Here is a 12,538-nt window from a genome sequence, read left to right on the forward strand (position 1 = left end):
ATTTCCTTTAATGATGATAAATACCATATCATCAACACTAATTTGATTTTAAATTAGCGCAGCAGGGGCAAGTTGGAACAGACATACAGGATCAGATCTTCAGCTGGAGTTCCTGCTTGGCTGGCTGCAAGAACATGTGTGAGAAATGAAGCATCTGAAAAAACTGCAGGTGGACGCTGCAGAACAGGACCATTGCCCATACATACATGGGAACTGTAGTTCCTCGTAGCTGGAGAAGTGCTGCTGAGCCTTCCTGCACCCACGCAAGCCTCAAGCCAGTACTCAAAGCCCTTGAGTTCTTGGCTCCTGGCAATAATAATGCAAGGGCTGAAATTACAGCACTTACTGAAATTACAGGAGGGTCCTGGAAGTGCTACCTAAAGCAGGAGCGGAGAATGTGAAGGACTGTGGAGGAGCATGTGAATGAGTGCGCTGGCCATGAGTGAAAATAAGGGGTTTCTTCAATGGAAACGTCCACCCTGGGGCTGGCTGCTGGAAGCTGTGACCTGAGTTATGTTACCGATCAGTCTTTAAGGTCAGTTGTGCTGTGCCTCCACAGGGTCAGGGCGGGCACTCGTGAACTATCACACTTAGGTCCCACCATGCCAATAACATGTTTGTGTGTGATAGCTGTAGCAAAAGACTTACTGGTAGTAAGTGCCGGTCCTTTATCGCTTGCCTCTTTTGACTGCAGATTGCGGGGAAGGGAGGAAAGGGGGGAGCCACCACAGTGATGGGGCCTTGGACTTTTTGCTCTCTGTTATCACCTCGGCTTCGATGTTCTGTTTTGGAGGAGAAAGAAGACATGAGTCTTTCAGAATGTAGAAAACATATAAATATCTCCATTAACAGCACAACAGAGACACAAATAGGATGTGGACTCCAAAGACAAAGGTCCTCCTCTTCTCTGCTGGCCGGTACCTATGATCCCTGTTGCAAATGAAGGGGAGAACTTACACTTACTGTACATCCAAGGCCCTGGAAGAGCAACACTCATACAACATGCCGAAGTGTGTGCCCCGAAGCTGAATTCTCCCCAGATGGGATTTACACCCTGCATCCCAAGTGACAAAGAAGCTACCTTCTAGGTGCTTGGGACCCAAGTCCTGATTCCCAATGGGAACCTGCAGCTCCTGTTGTCTTGAAACATCGAGCTGCAGTAACGCTTGCACCCTACCCATAGAAAATATACCTCTCTCAGGAGAAAGAAGGAAACACAGCCCCAGCTAAGGTTTCCTTCTCCAGCTGCCTGGCAGCGCCAGGTCCTGAGCATTGGCTTGACACGATGAAGGTTGTTGCAGCAGCAGCTCTGTGTCCTGGCGTGGAGGAGATCATCCTGGAAAAGTCAAGGTCTCTCCACCCCAGGCCCAGAGGACTCTTCCTTCACCATGGAGTCACAATATTCAGTCCTCTTCCAGCAATAGCCCCAAGTCTCTGAAACCTTCCAAGGGAATGGGAGAATGTTCATGGACTTCCCATCTCTAATTTTAGGTGACAGTCAGATAATTACTGTTTGCATGGAGTGCTGCAGGAAGGGCATGATGGATTCACTTGACGCACATAGCTATGGTCCAGCCAACAATGTTTGCTGCTAGCATAGCTGTTTTCTCATCTAATGTTTAGTTTAAATTACTCCTGATTAAGTAGATAAAGATATAATGAAATTTTGATAGAAGAAATAGGTGAGACAATAAACATGTTTAGGGTAAATTTCCAATTATAATTTCACTCCAATATATGCAGTTATGTGGAAAATAAAATAAAGCAGCACATGCCAAGCTGCCTGCTGAACTCGCACAGCTGCTGTTAAACACGGAGGACGGGAAGTTGCCAAAACAGAGATTTGTAACTTTAAAATGATGAGGCATTTTCTGACAGCTGCCTTCCCGGCGCTGCTGTCAGGATTTCTCCTGCCCACAAGATGGCAGGCAGGGATCAGGCTGGTCCTGGGACAACTGCAAAGCAGAGCTGCTGAGAGCAGAAAAGCCAACTTCTGCTCTACTCCAACGCTGCTGTGATTGCAATTTGGCTGTATCGCTCTTTGCAGTGCTATGAAGACATACTGCACCCTCAGTGTGTTCTTGAGCTAAAATCTGTAGAGGGGTTCAAATGTGGTAATTAATTGGAACGTTTTATCCAGCTAACAGATGCTCTGCAGATCCGAGTAATCGATTATTATTACAACCTGATAACAATAATAAATGAGCAAGGCAACGCTCGCTGTTGGTGCAAAACACTTCCAGCACAGGAGGCTGCTGCTGAACATTTTAAGGGTGACCTGCACAGATTTTCTCCTTCTTTATGGCACAGAAGGAAGACAGGCTTGTTTGTCTACTTTCACATGCTTCCTGGTAAGAATTTTCCCTCGGTTAGGTTCCCAGTGAAAACTGACCCTTCCCCATCTTTTGCTTTCCCTGTAGTGTGCTGTTGTAGGGCCATCCAGACATTGGCACCTTGGAAATTCCCTTTATGGCGGGGATCCGGGAGCCTGGTTGTGACCTTGATTGCTCCCACTTCCTCCCTGTGTCGCATGATTCGGTTTCGAGGCTACACATCTCCAGTTTGTTAGGAGATGTCCCCCTGGCCTGGGGAGGGGACACCTGCCCAACCCTTCCAAGCTGTCTGGGGTATCACCTGGCTTTTGGCTGCCACCCTTGAAGGATGCAGGTCTCCTCCAGTATCGTGCTTGGAAACCCCATGCAGACAGCTCAGTTTCTGTGGTGACTCTGTAATACCACTGGGCTCCAGTTCCAGCCCCTGGGACGTTAAAACTTATCTGTCCTGGAGCTGAGGCATTGTTTAACATCTGTTTAACGGAGGGGGACAAGACGGCCTTGCTGAAACACCCGGTGCCTCCATCCTTCTGGGCTCAGTGCATGGATCTGCTCACACAATTCAGATATATCCATTTTAAAAGAAAAAGACGTAAATAGAAGAATGTAAAAAGGAAAAGTAAAAAGTTCTTTTCAGGTGTACTCTAGTAGTCATACACAAGCCGAAGAGGGAACAAGCCTTTTTGACTGCTAGAATGCCTTCAGCTTTATTTCTTAGCCCGAGCACCTCAGTCCCAGTGGAGACAAGTGCCCACAGCCCTGTGCCTGTGCCGAGCACCCTGCCCGGGACTGGAGGGGAGCATGGGGAGGCATCAGGGGCGGGGAATGGGGGCCGGCGCGCGCGCGAGCACCCACCTCTGCGCAGGGCTCGCAGGTGCTGCTTGGCGTGGTGGTGCAGCTCCTCCACGCAGGGCGGCCTGGTGGAGGGGAGGAAAATGTTTCTTTGCTGATGCCAAGGTGCTCGGTAGTAGACGCTCAGTTTGCTCTCTGCATCCAGGTTGGAGACAGCTGTAGGATAAAACCAGAGCGCGAGGTAAGGCTCCTGGCATCTCTTACATCAACCTAGCTGAAAAGCGAAGGCTCTCGCTTGGAACGCACACTGGGGATGTTACAGCACCTCTCCTCCCACCAAATAACAGCGACCAGTATCTTCTCCCTGTTTCCATACCATGTTATACCACTTAGCATTTAGACAATGCCCTTTTGCCAGATTGCAAACAGCCCTATGGAGGCAAGTAGGTGCAATGATACTGTATCGGTGTTAAATATATGGACTAAAGGGATAATAATTTCATAGATAGCAAAATGAAAATACAATGAAGCTATGCAACCTTCCCACGGTGACATTTTGAGCAAGGGCAGAGGGAGGAATGGGTCTTCCATCTACCCATCCTCCTGCCAATATGCTCTTTCACTACATCGTGTTACGCACGACTAATTTCTGACACAGGTTGCCAGCTCCTTGCCTTCCAGCACATAACAACTGGGATTAACTCTTCACCCTGCTGAGCAGCTGTAACTGTCACCTATCAAAAGAGGTTGCCTTAATAGACAGGGACTTCTGAGGGACAGGAACACTTCAATTCCTCTACAGAGAAATCCCAGAAGTCTACCTGGGAAAGTTACACGAACCAAGTCCGCTAAAGGTTTGAGAGAACGTCTCAGGAGCGCCAGGAGATGTGCCCAACCACAGTGTAAGCAGTAGCTGGCTTTCCGAAGGCCAAAGCAGGAGAGGAGGGCCATGGGGGATGCCAGCACTCTGCCCCGGCCGGCTTCACGGCACAGGCTTGTCCCACCCGTGCTCAGCGGCCCAGGTAATGCAGCGGAGCACATGGCACGTCCTCAGCTGCAGCTCTGGGCTTGCTCCTTTCTTCTACAAGCATCGATACAAACACTGTCTCCGGTCACCTCATCTTGTAATGCCGAGGAGCCGCTGGAGCTGTTTTGCTTACAGGACCACCCAGCGTGATGCACGCGGGCTCCCTCATGCATGGGAGGAAGGGTGGTGGAGGTACCTCCCGGGGTTCCCTTCCCAGTGAGACGCCAAACAGCCAGCACACCTCAGGTTGGTCCCCCCACTGGCAACATGCTCCTCTCTCCTCTCCTCTCCTCTCCTCTCCTCTCCTCTCCTCTCCTCTCCTCTCCTCGCGCCCTCATCTCTCCCAACCAGCGAGAGCCCAGAGGAGCTGCCACGAGCGGAGCAGAGGCGGCTTCAGTCTCAACACAGTCAATCTCAAGGCTGATGTCCAGAGCCCTTTTCCATGGAGAATACTACCAGGGATCTGTAGCTCTGTGTTAGCCAGCCTGTGTGCCAGCCCCCTTCTCCAGCCTCCACTTTGCCCCCTGAGATGATGGGTATTTTGCGGCCAGACCCTCCCCTTACATTGCTTTTGCCACTCCAGACAAGTACAGGCCCTGGCTCTTGCCTGGCAGGGCCCTCGTCATTTCCACAAGAGAAGGAGGAGGGATGTGCCACTGTTGTGGGACACCACCAAGGGGGTGGTCAAAGGGGTTGGTGGCAGGATGTCCACAGCAGTATGTTGTCTCCAGCCAATGAACTAACATATTTTGGGGCTCTCATCTACTTTCCATGCTTTTGCGCTCCCTGACCTGCAGAGGCAAGTGCCCTTTTTTGAGGGGGAATCAGTGCAAGATGTCAGAGAGCTGCTCTCTGGTGGAGATGCTTTGCTCTTTCTGGTTTTGCTCCTTTCTTTAATGCAAAACAACATTCACTCGGGCTGAAGGCACACCAGTGCTTTGTATAAAGGAACTGGGAAAGTACAGTAGGAGAAGAAGAAGGAGGGAGCAGACACGAGGGGAGAAACCCAGGAACCACACTGCCATGGTGTCAGTGCAAGGAATGGCACCAGGGTGAAAAAAAAAAAAAAAGACTGATAGTGGGGGTGGTTGTAGGATGAAAGTCGGCAACCTCTGGGTGTTCATCATGAGGAGTTACTGATTAAATTGTCAACATTGTAGTAACATAATGTTGCCAAATTGCAAGCAGAGCTTTTGACGGCTTGTCTGTCTGTCTGTCAGCACTGCAGTGAGTGAATATCTCACTATCACAAGCTGATTTTTATACTTCCTTTACCCCTTGAGGGTAAGGGAGCACTATGTCTATTTTACAGACAAGGTACCGAGACACAAAGTAACTTGCCCTGATCCTGTTCTGAGCCGCACTGCCTCCTTGGGAAGCTCATCTCAGGACAAAAATTTGTAAGTGATAGTAATGACACCCCACCCATTCTTTATATTGCTGAGGATATGTGATATTCATGATCACAATTTGTCCCCTGGAGGCACAAGCAGTTCCTTCCTACTCCCAGAAAAAAAACTGTCTAGACTGCAGCGCTAGTAGTCGTCTGTGGTGGAGCTCAATAAGCGAGTGGAAAGTTTTACCTACTTATGAAATGTTCAGACATTTCATTAGACTAGAATACATTTTGCTGCAAAATTTAACTTGTAGAAAGCTCTTCTGGCTTTGGCAGCAGTGTTTTACAAGTAAGAAGAGTAGGATTTGGGCTAATATACTCTGGGTGAGACTTAAAAATGAAAGCCAGCTAATACAATTCTGCTACACACTTGCTGTTGTAGACACACACTGCTGTTCACAGATAAGATAGCATGACCTCTTCGCCATCCCTTAGCCGGCAAACATGGCAGAGCTGTGCATAGTGCTGTACCAGAAGAAAAATAAAGCACAAATAGATTTCTTATCTTCAAATGATAGGGCACTAAGCAGCTTATAGTACCCTGTGCCACAGCCCCAGCCAGCGTGCATCCGTATCTTGTCACCATTCCCTGCAGGAACTCTGATTCGCCATGTCAGGGAATACGCCCCACTGACACCAAGTAAGCAGAAATATTGCACAATGCACACTGAACTGAACAGTCCTTTAAAATACTCAAAATTGGTGGTCCAGAGCATAAACTAAAAGAGCTGGCAAAAAAGCCGCAAGGGGATGAATGTTCTCAGCCTGCAGTGGGAGAGAAGCTCAGAGGGAGGAGAAGCGCTGGATAGGGTTGAGGACAATGCTGGCCCAAGGACAAGTAAGTATAAACCCACCCTGCCACAAATGCAATTAGGCTGGATGCTTGAAGAACAGCATCCCAACCTCAGAGCAATGAAGCTCTGGAAAAGCCTCCCGGAAAGGGGAAAGAGAAGGGAAAAGCTAACCGGTAAGTGAGAGACCCTGCACCCTTTCTGAAGGGGATTACCAGGTGGGATTGCCTGCCAAAAGAGGGACCTGCTTCTACTTCATTCCTTTCACATTGTCCTGTGGACATTTCCTTCCATGTCCTTTGCACACTGCCTGCGCTCCTGCAACGACGTCTCGCCTGGCCCCCGCTCTTTGGGCACGGGCCCCGGGAGCAGGGCGCTGCTGCTGGGCGCTGAAGCCGAGGGGTGCAACCGCAGGAGCAGACCGTGGGCTTTCAGGAGCACTGAACGTCCAATTTTCTGCACAGGGCTGAATCCCTTACCTCCACGAAAAGAAGTCAACCCTGTAGCAGGGTAACTCAGCAGTCGGAGGCCTCTGGGCTGAGATCTAGAAGACCTGCGCAGTCAAAGCTTCGCCACATACTTCTGTGAAGAGCCTGGGTTAAATGTTGACACTCCCTATGTCTTGGTTCTGTAAAACGGGGACGAGGTATCCCTTCTAGCCAGCACTTCCCTTCACTCAGTGTTTTACACTGTGGGCTGTTTTTACAGTGCCGAGACTGCGCGTGGCTGTAGCCCCCCAGCATCATCATAACACGCATAATAAATAAAGCAATACAGAAACTGTAAAGCCACAGTCTTTAAATTATTAACAGCTGGGCACCACAGTGAATGACAAAAAAAGCCTGTATGGATATAGGAAATGCTGCATTTCAGGCATCAGATATAGATTGTTAATATATTTTTAGTGTGCGCTTTGATCAATTTAGAATATACAAGTGAGTCATATAAACTATCATGTTCATTTCATTCCTGAGTTAAAGTAATTGTTTTTTTGTCTTGTGGGATGACAAAACGACAAGAGACCATTTAAATGGATTCTCCATTACATTCTGTGGATCCATTAACGTTGGCTGGTTTCCTGACAACCGATGTCAAACAGACACACACTAATGGCTGTTCTCATGAGAAGGTGTTTGAAGGTTTCCAAATAGCTGTTTTATCGAAGTTGATCATATTTATCTTCTACCGACCCTTCTCGTCTTCACATCCTTTCGTTCACTCTCCCTCTCTCCCTCCTTTAGCAAAGCAGAAAAAGGATCCTGCCGTAGCAGAGCTGGATGTGGATGCTTGAAGGTTGTGCGGCTTTAGTGCACTCAGGCGTGGTTGTTCTAATAATAACACCACAAAGGCCAAGCAAGAAAGATTTCTGCTCTATTTATTTGATAGATCCAGGGGTTTCCCCCCCCAACTCCGTCTGCTTCTCTAGATGCTTGCCTCCCTTCCTTCTGTTTCTCAACTTCCTATTCTCTCTGTGTTACAGCTGCCATTAGGTGTGTGTGTGGGGGGGAAAAAAGATAATTTCCTATGCTTCCTGATTCAAAGAGAAAACATGTTTTGGTGGAAGGTGTGAAAAAGTGTGGAGCCTGGAGGGGATTTGGGTGGCGAGCAAGGAAGGTGCCTACGTGCTAAGGGACAGAGCCCAGAGCTGTCCCGCCATGAACTCCTCCACAAGCAAAGCCAAACCGGTGGCTGCCGAATCCTGATTAAAATATCTGTGTTCCACAAGGCAAAAATCACAATTAAAAGGGATCAGACTAGCGAATAAGCCTATTCCAGAGCCCAGTGGCTCTTATGAGAAGTTCTAAAGACCCAGGCACTTTGCGGGAGGCAGAGGAGCTGGGGGCTGCGCACCCACCAGGCACCCATCGCTTCTCTCTGCCACACCGCAGGGGCGTGGGATGCTCTTGAAGGCTGCTGCAGCCAGCAGCATTGTGCCACACTCTGCTCTGGAAGCCCCTCTCCCCCAGCATTAGGATGGTTTACCTGTCATTTTAGCAAGTGCCGTTCTTTCTAGCTATTTCAGGTAAAAATGGTGACTTTTTTCTCGTGAAATTCAAGGTAATAAGAAAGCCGTATGTTCACTCAGCTTCGCATAAATAGGCCCACACCAGCAGCAGCAGGGCTCAGCCTGATCAAACTCTTCCACAGCTACTGCCCAGGTCAGCAGTGAGTTAATGCCTGCTAAGTTTGTGTGTAAAACATCGCAAGAAAACTAATTCTGAGAAAGAACAGATGATCTCAAAGACTAGGCAGTCTGGCAACACGTCCAACTTCATCATGCATTTTAGTGCATAAATATTTCATTGAGGCAAGTGCTGAGTCTGATGTGAATTTTATTTATAGCCCTGAATGTCTCGAATGTACGCTTCCCCCAAGTACTCGTGTCTCCACTGTAACACCCGGGGGGTTTAAGCCTACAAGGCTGGTAAAAACCTACAGTCGCTTCTCCGCTGTACATGTCCCACATTTTGTGCAATGCATCAGCAAGCTCAGTACTTTCAAAGCGGCTCCCTCTGCAGCTGCTGCTTCACAGTGATGGCACGTTGGGTGCTGGGGCTCAGCCAGTGGGGACACGGAGCCCGGAGCTCCTCGGGGGTGGGACAATCGCTCTGGTTTCTACAATCGTGCTTGCTCCCAACCATGCACGCACCCAGACATTTCCCCCAGTCTTGACCTGTTTGCCAATGGCAAACCCCACCAACTGGAACTGCAGATAGCTATTTGGATCAGCCACCTTCGCGTCCCACCTTCATTAAGGATTGAAAAATGCCCATGCAAAAGGAGTGTGTTGGCGGGGCTGCTGTCCCTTGCAAATAAGGCTACTGGCTCTTCAGCATTTCGATCACGCCACTGAACAAAGACAACCTCATCATAACTTCAGCGACTACACCTACAAGCACAGGCATGCCCCTGACTCCCCTCACGCCTCTAGATAAAAAATATCAAGTGACTGGAGCCAGTAACTCAGACATTCCTGTTCACCCTGGCAGGGGCAGGATGCCACGCTCTTTCCCCACCAAGGAGAAGCAATAATTTCTGTGCATGTCAGTGTTGGAGCAAGTGATGGATTTCTCTTCTGAAGCCCTTTTTCCAGGGGGAACATCAGATGATGGGAACGGAACAGGCACTCCAGCCCCTCGGCACTGCAGGGGCTGCTGAGAACCCTACCTGTGCTTCCCTGTCCTCCTCTCCCCTGGCAGGCTGGGGTGCAGTCCAGCTCCCCCAGGAGATGTGAGAGCTGAGGCAGGTCCCACCTAGGCCTTGACGGAGCTTTCTAAGCACGCTTCTCACATAAGAGAAGAGACGCTCAACTCTCAGTGAAATAGAAAACTGTATGCCAAAACCCCTCTCCTTTTCCTCACCGCTCTTGTGCATCTTTGGGATTTGTTCAGGACCTGGATGGAATTCCCCCTTCCTTGGTGACATCTTTTGCTCCTGCTTTCCTGGCATACTCTGACATTCGTGAGGGCACTGTTCAGTGCAGACATTTCCCTTTCAGTCCTCACAGCGCCCACTGTCACAGGGCTGTGGGTGACTGACACTCCATTTCAGGTGGTTTGCTCCTTGGTTACTTCTCTCTGGGAGCCTACGCTGGAAAATATGGTTTGTAATGGCTTTGTGCATCATTATCTCTTATTATTGCTATTATCAGGGCAGAAACCCAAATGATTTCTGAGGATTTTTTGTCCTGTGCAACCTGAGTCTGGGATGGGTGTGAGGAGCAAACTCCAGCAGCACAGGCAACCACATGAGCACAATTATTATTCTGCTCTGCGCTCATGGATGGACAATTTAGCAAATTTTCCAAATTCAAGCAGAAAGGCAGAAACCTCACCGTCAGCAGAAACTGTTGAGAAAGACCATGATCTTTTATGCTCTTTGTATTGTTTTAGCTCTTGCCAATATGGTGAAACTTCTCACGTTTCAACCCTGGTTTCTTAGCCCATCCCTGTGACATTTTTCTGCCTCCCATTACACCACACGTATGGAAATAACAGCTATGCAGGAGAAAAACGGACAAGTGGACAAAATCTCATCCATATTCAGCGTGCAGTTATCTGGAAAGACTAAAATATTGGAAAGCATATGATTTGGATGTCATTTCCATGTGCAGATCCTTGAATTTTGCATTTACCTGATATTCAGTTGAACGGCACAACAACAGACATAATTCAAGAGGGCCGGGAAGTGTGCAGTTCTTATACACGTAAGAAGATTAGGCTGTTAAGCAATATGCACTTATGTGAAGAGTACCACATGCTAATCCCATTCTTGGCTTTGCTGCTTTCAATCACTGCTGGCGGTGTTTGAGCATATTTTTAACTGCTTTTCCTAACTCTGTCAAATAAGTTACAGCGGCCAGAATAGTACTTGGTATTTCAAAGCTGCCACTGCAGGATAGACAACAACCTCTCAGAAATACACAGTATTTTATATGTTCAAGCCTTCGTTGCTGTGAAGTTTCTCTAGGCAGTGATTTCTTCCTCTCCTTTTAATACTGTTGTCCTGTCTATGTTTTACACGGCCTCCAAGAGCGGCTGGGAGAGAAACAGCTTCGTGCTCTCAGCTACGAAATAGCGGCAAAGGTAGTCACAGGCAGCAGGTTTCTGTTGGAGGGTTTCATTAATGGAGCTGCCCTTCTCACCCATGAGAGGTGAATGACATTTTTATTTTAGGTGCACATGTCTGCGTATTATACGTATCCATGAATATGTGCAATTGGGCGTACGTCCCCACCCCATCACACCCCGCTCTGCAGCAAAGAAATCCCCGCCGGTGCACATCCCTTCTAATGCCTGGTGACAGAAAGCACTGGAGGGAGTGCAACATACTTATATATTAATAAACATCTGAAATGTTCAATAATGTATGTGTAGCCATGGTGTTTCTATGGTCCTTGTTCAGTCAGAGATAGCAGGAAGCCCATCAGGGAAACCAGGTTAGTAAGCAAAAAAGAAAACCAGCAGTAAGGTCAGGCTTTATTCCCAGGGCAGCTGAAGACATATGACTAGACAAAAGTTTTCTCAGTTGTGTATGTGTATGCATAAAATTAAACATTTAATCCAATTCTACGTCTTCAGAGACCACAACCCAGCTGGGAAGGGACTCATGCCCCAGGCTAAGTGAGTGGAAGTGATACCAAAGGCAGCATTGGTGTTGCCTGCAGGGCAATGGTAAAGGCAGCAGACAACCCGAGTCCTGCCTGGCAAGCTTAAGGTTGCTGTTAGGTCAACTGGTCTGCAGGATGAGCCCACATTCATTTCAGTTTGCTACCATTCTCCATGGGAAAACAAAAAGCTATTTAGCCGGTAAAATAGCGAAGGCATAAACAGTGTTAAAGAAAAACCCCAAATCCCAAACCAAACTAGTTTAAGGTTACCCGACCTAATGGTAAGGATGGCTTGTTATTGTAGGGATGTATATGACATCACACACCTGCACACATATATACATGTTTGTGTACAGACATACCAGAGCATGTAACTGAAATCAATGTCTCAAGAGAGCCCTTTCAATCCTACATGCTTAATTAGTTAAAAGCACTTCTTTCAATCTCACACACTTTCAGCACTCGTCAACACAGATTTCTTCCCGTGTTGACCCTTCACATTACTCCCACTCTCGATACACAGCAAGATAAAGTCTCTTATCTCCTGCAGTGTAGTGTGTGGTCTCTATAAAACACTTTGCAAGCACGCTTTTAGACATCCTTTGCAATTCTCTCCCACTGCTCTGCTATTTTTCTCCTGTACTGACTCAGCCCAAATCACTACTAAGCTTGCCCGAATTGCTCCAACAGGTCACCATAATGCTCTCCCTTTTATCACAGAGAAGTGTGTAGTTCACTGTGATGTTGCTCTCAGATCAGTCACCCTGATTTCACATGCCAGCACTCAAGAACAAAGCTTTACAAAATTCATTTACTATTTTACCTGCCTTGGTTAATGCTTACCTTCAGGACCCTGTGAAAAAAATACCTTCACATTCCCCAGCCTATGGACATTTTTGTGATAGGTCAAACAGTGTTTTGGCAGCGATTTTAATGTATCTATCTTGCCTATTTTCCTACTCAAAACATTCAATTCCCCCACATATTTCTATCTGAACATTTACACCTAAAGTGGCCATTTTCCAGTAATAGCCTTCTGAGCCTATACCGAGGACCCTCTTTTCAAAAAGAGCAGAGGCTCGCACATTG

General features: G+C 47.9%; 1 protein-coding gene across 1 annotated transcript in view; it reads right to left on the minus strand.

The window, feature by feature from the left end:
* Positions 1 to 4,166, minus strand: part of NHS (NHS actin remodeling regulator) — a 27,580-nt gene extending 23,414 nt beyond the window's left edge. Inside the window, 3 exon segments of the mRNA XM_035895490.1 lie at positions 649 to 782; positions 3,189 to 3,341; positions 4,130 to 4,166. Coding sequence (XP_035751383.1) covers positions 649 to 782; positions 3,189 to 3,341; positions 4,130 to 4,166 — 324 coding nt within the window.
* Positions 4,167 to 12,538: the final 8,372 nt, after the last annotated feature.

The sequence above is a fragment of the Egretta garzetta genome, unplaced genomic scaffold (genome assembly GCF_000687185.1).
Source record: "Egretta garzetta isolate BGI_Z169 unplaced genomic scaffold, ASM68718v1 scaffold445, whole genome shotgun sequence".
Classification (NCBI taxonomy): Eukaryota; Metazoa; Chordata; class Aves; order Pelecaniformes; family Ardeidae; genus Egretta; species Egretta garzetta.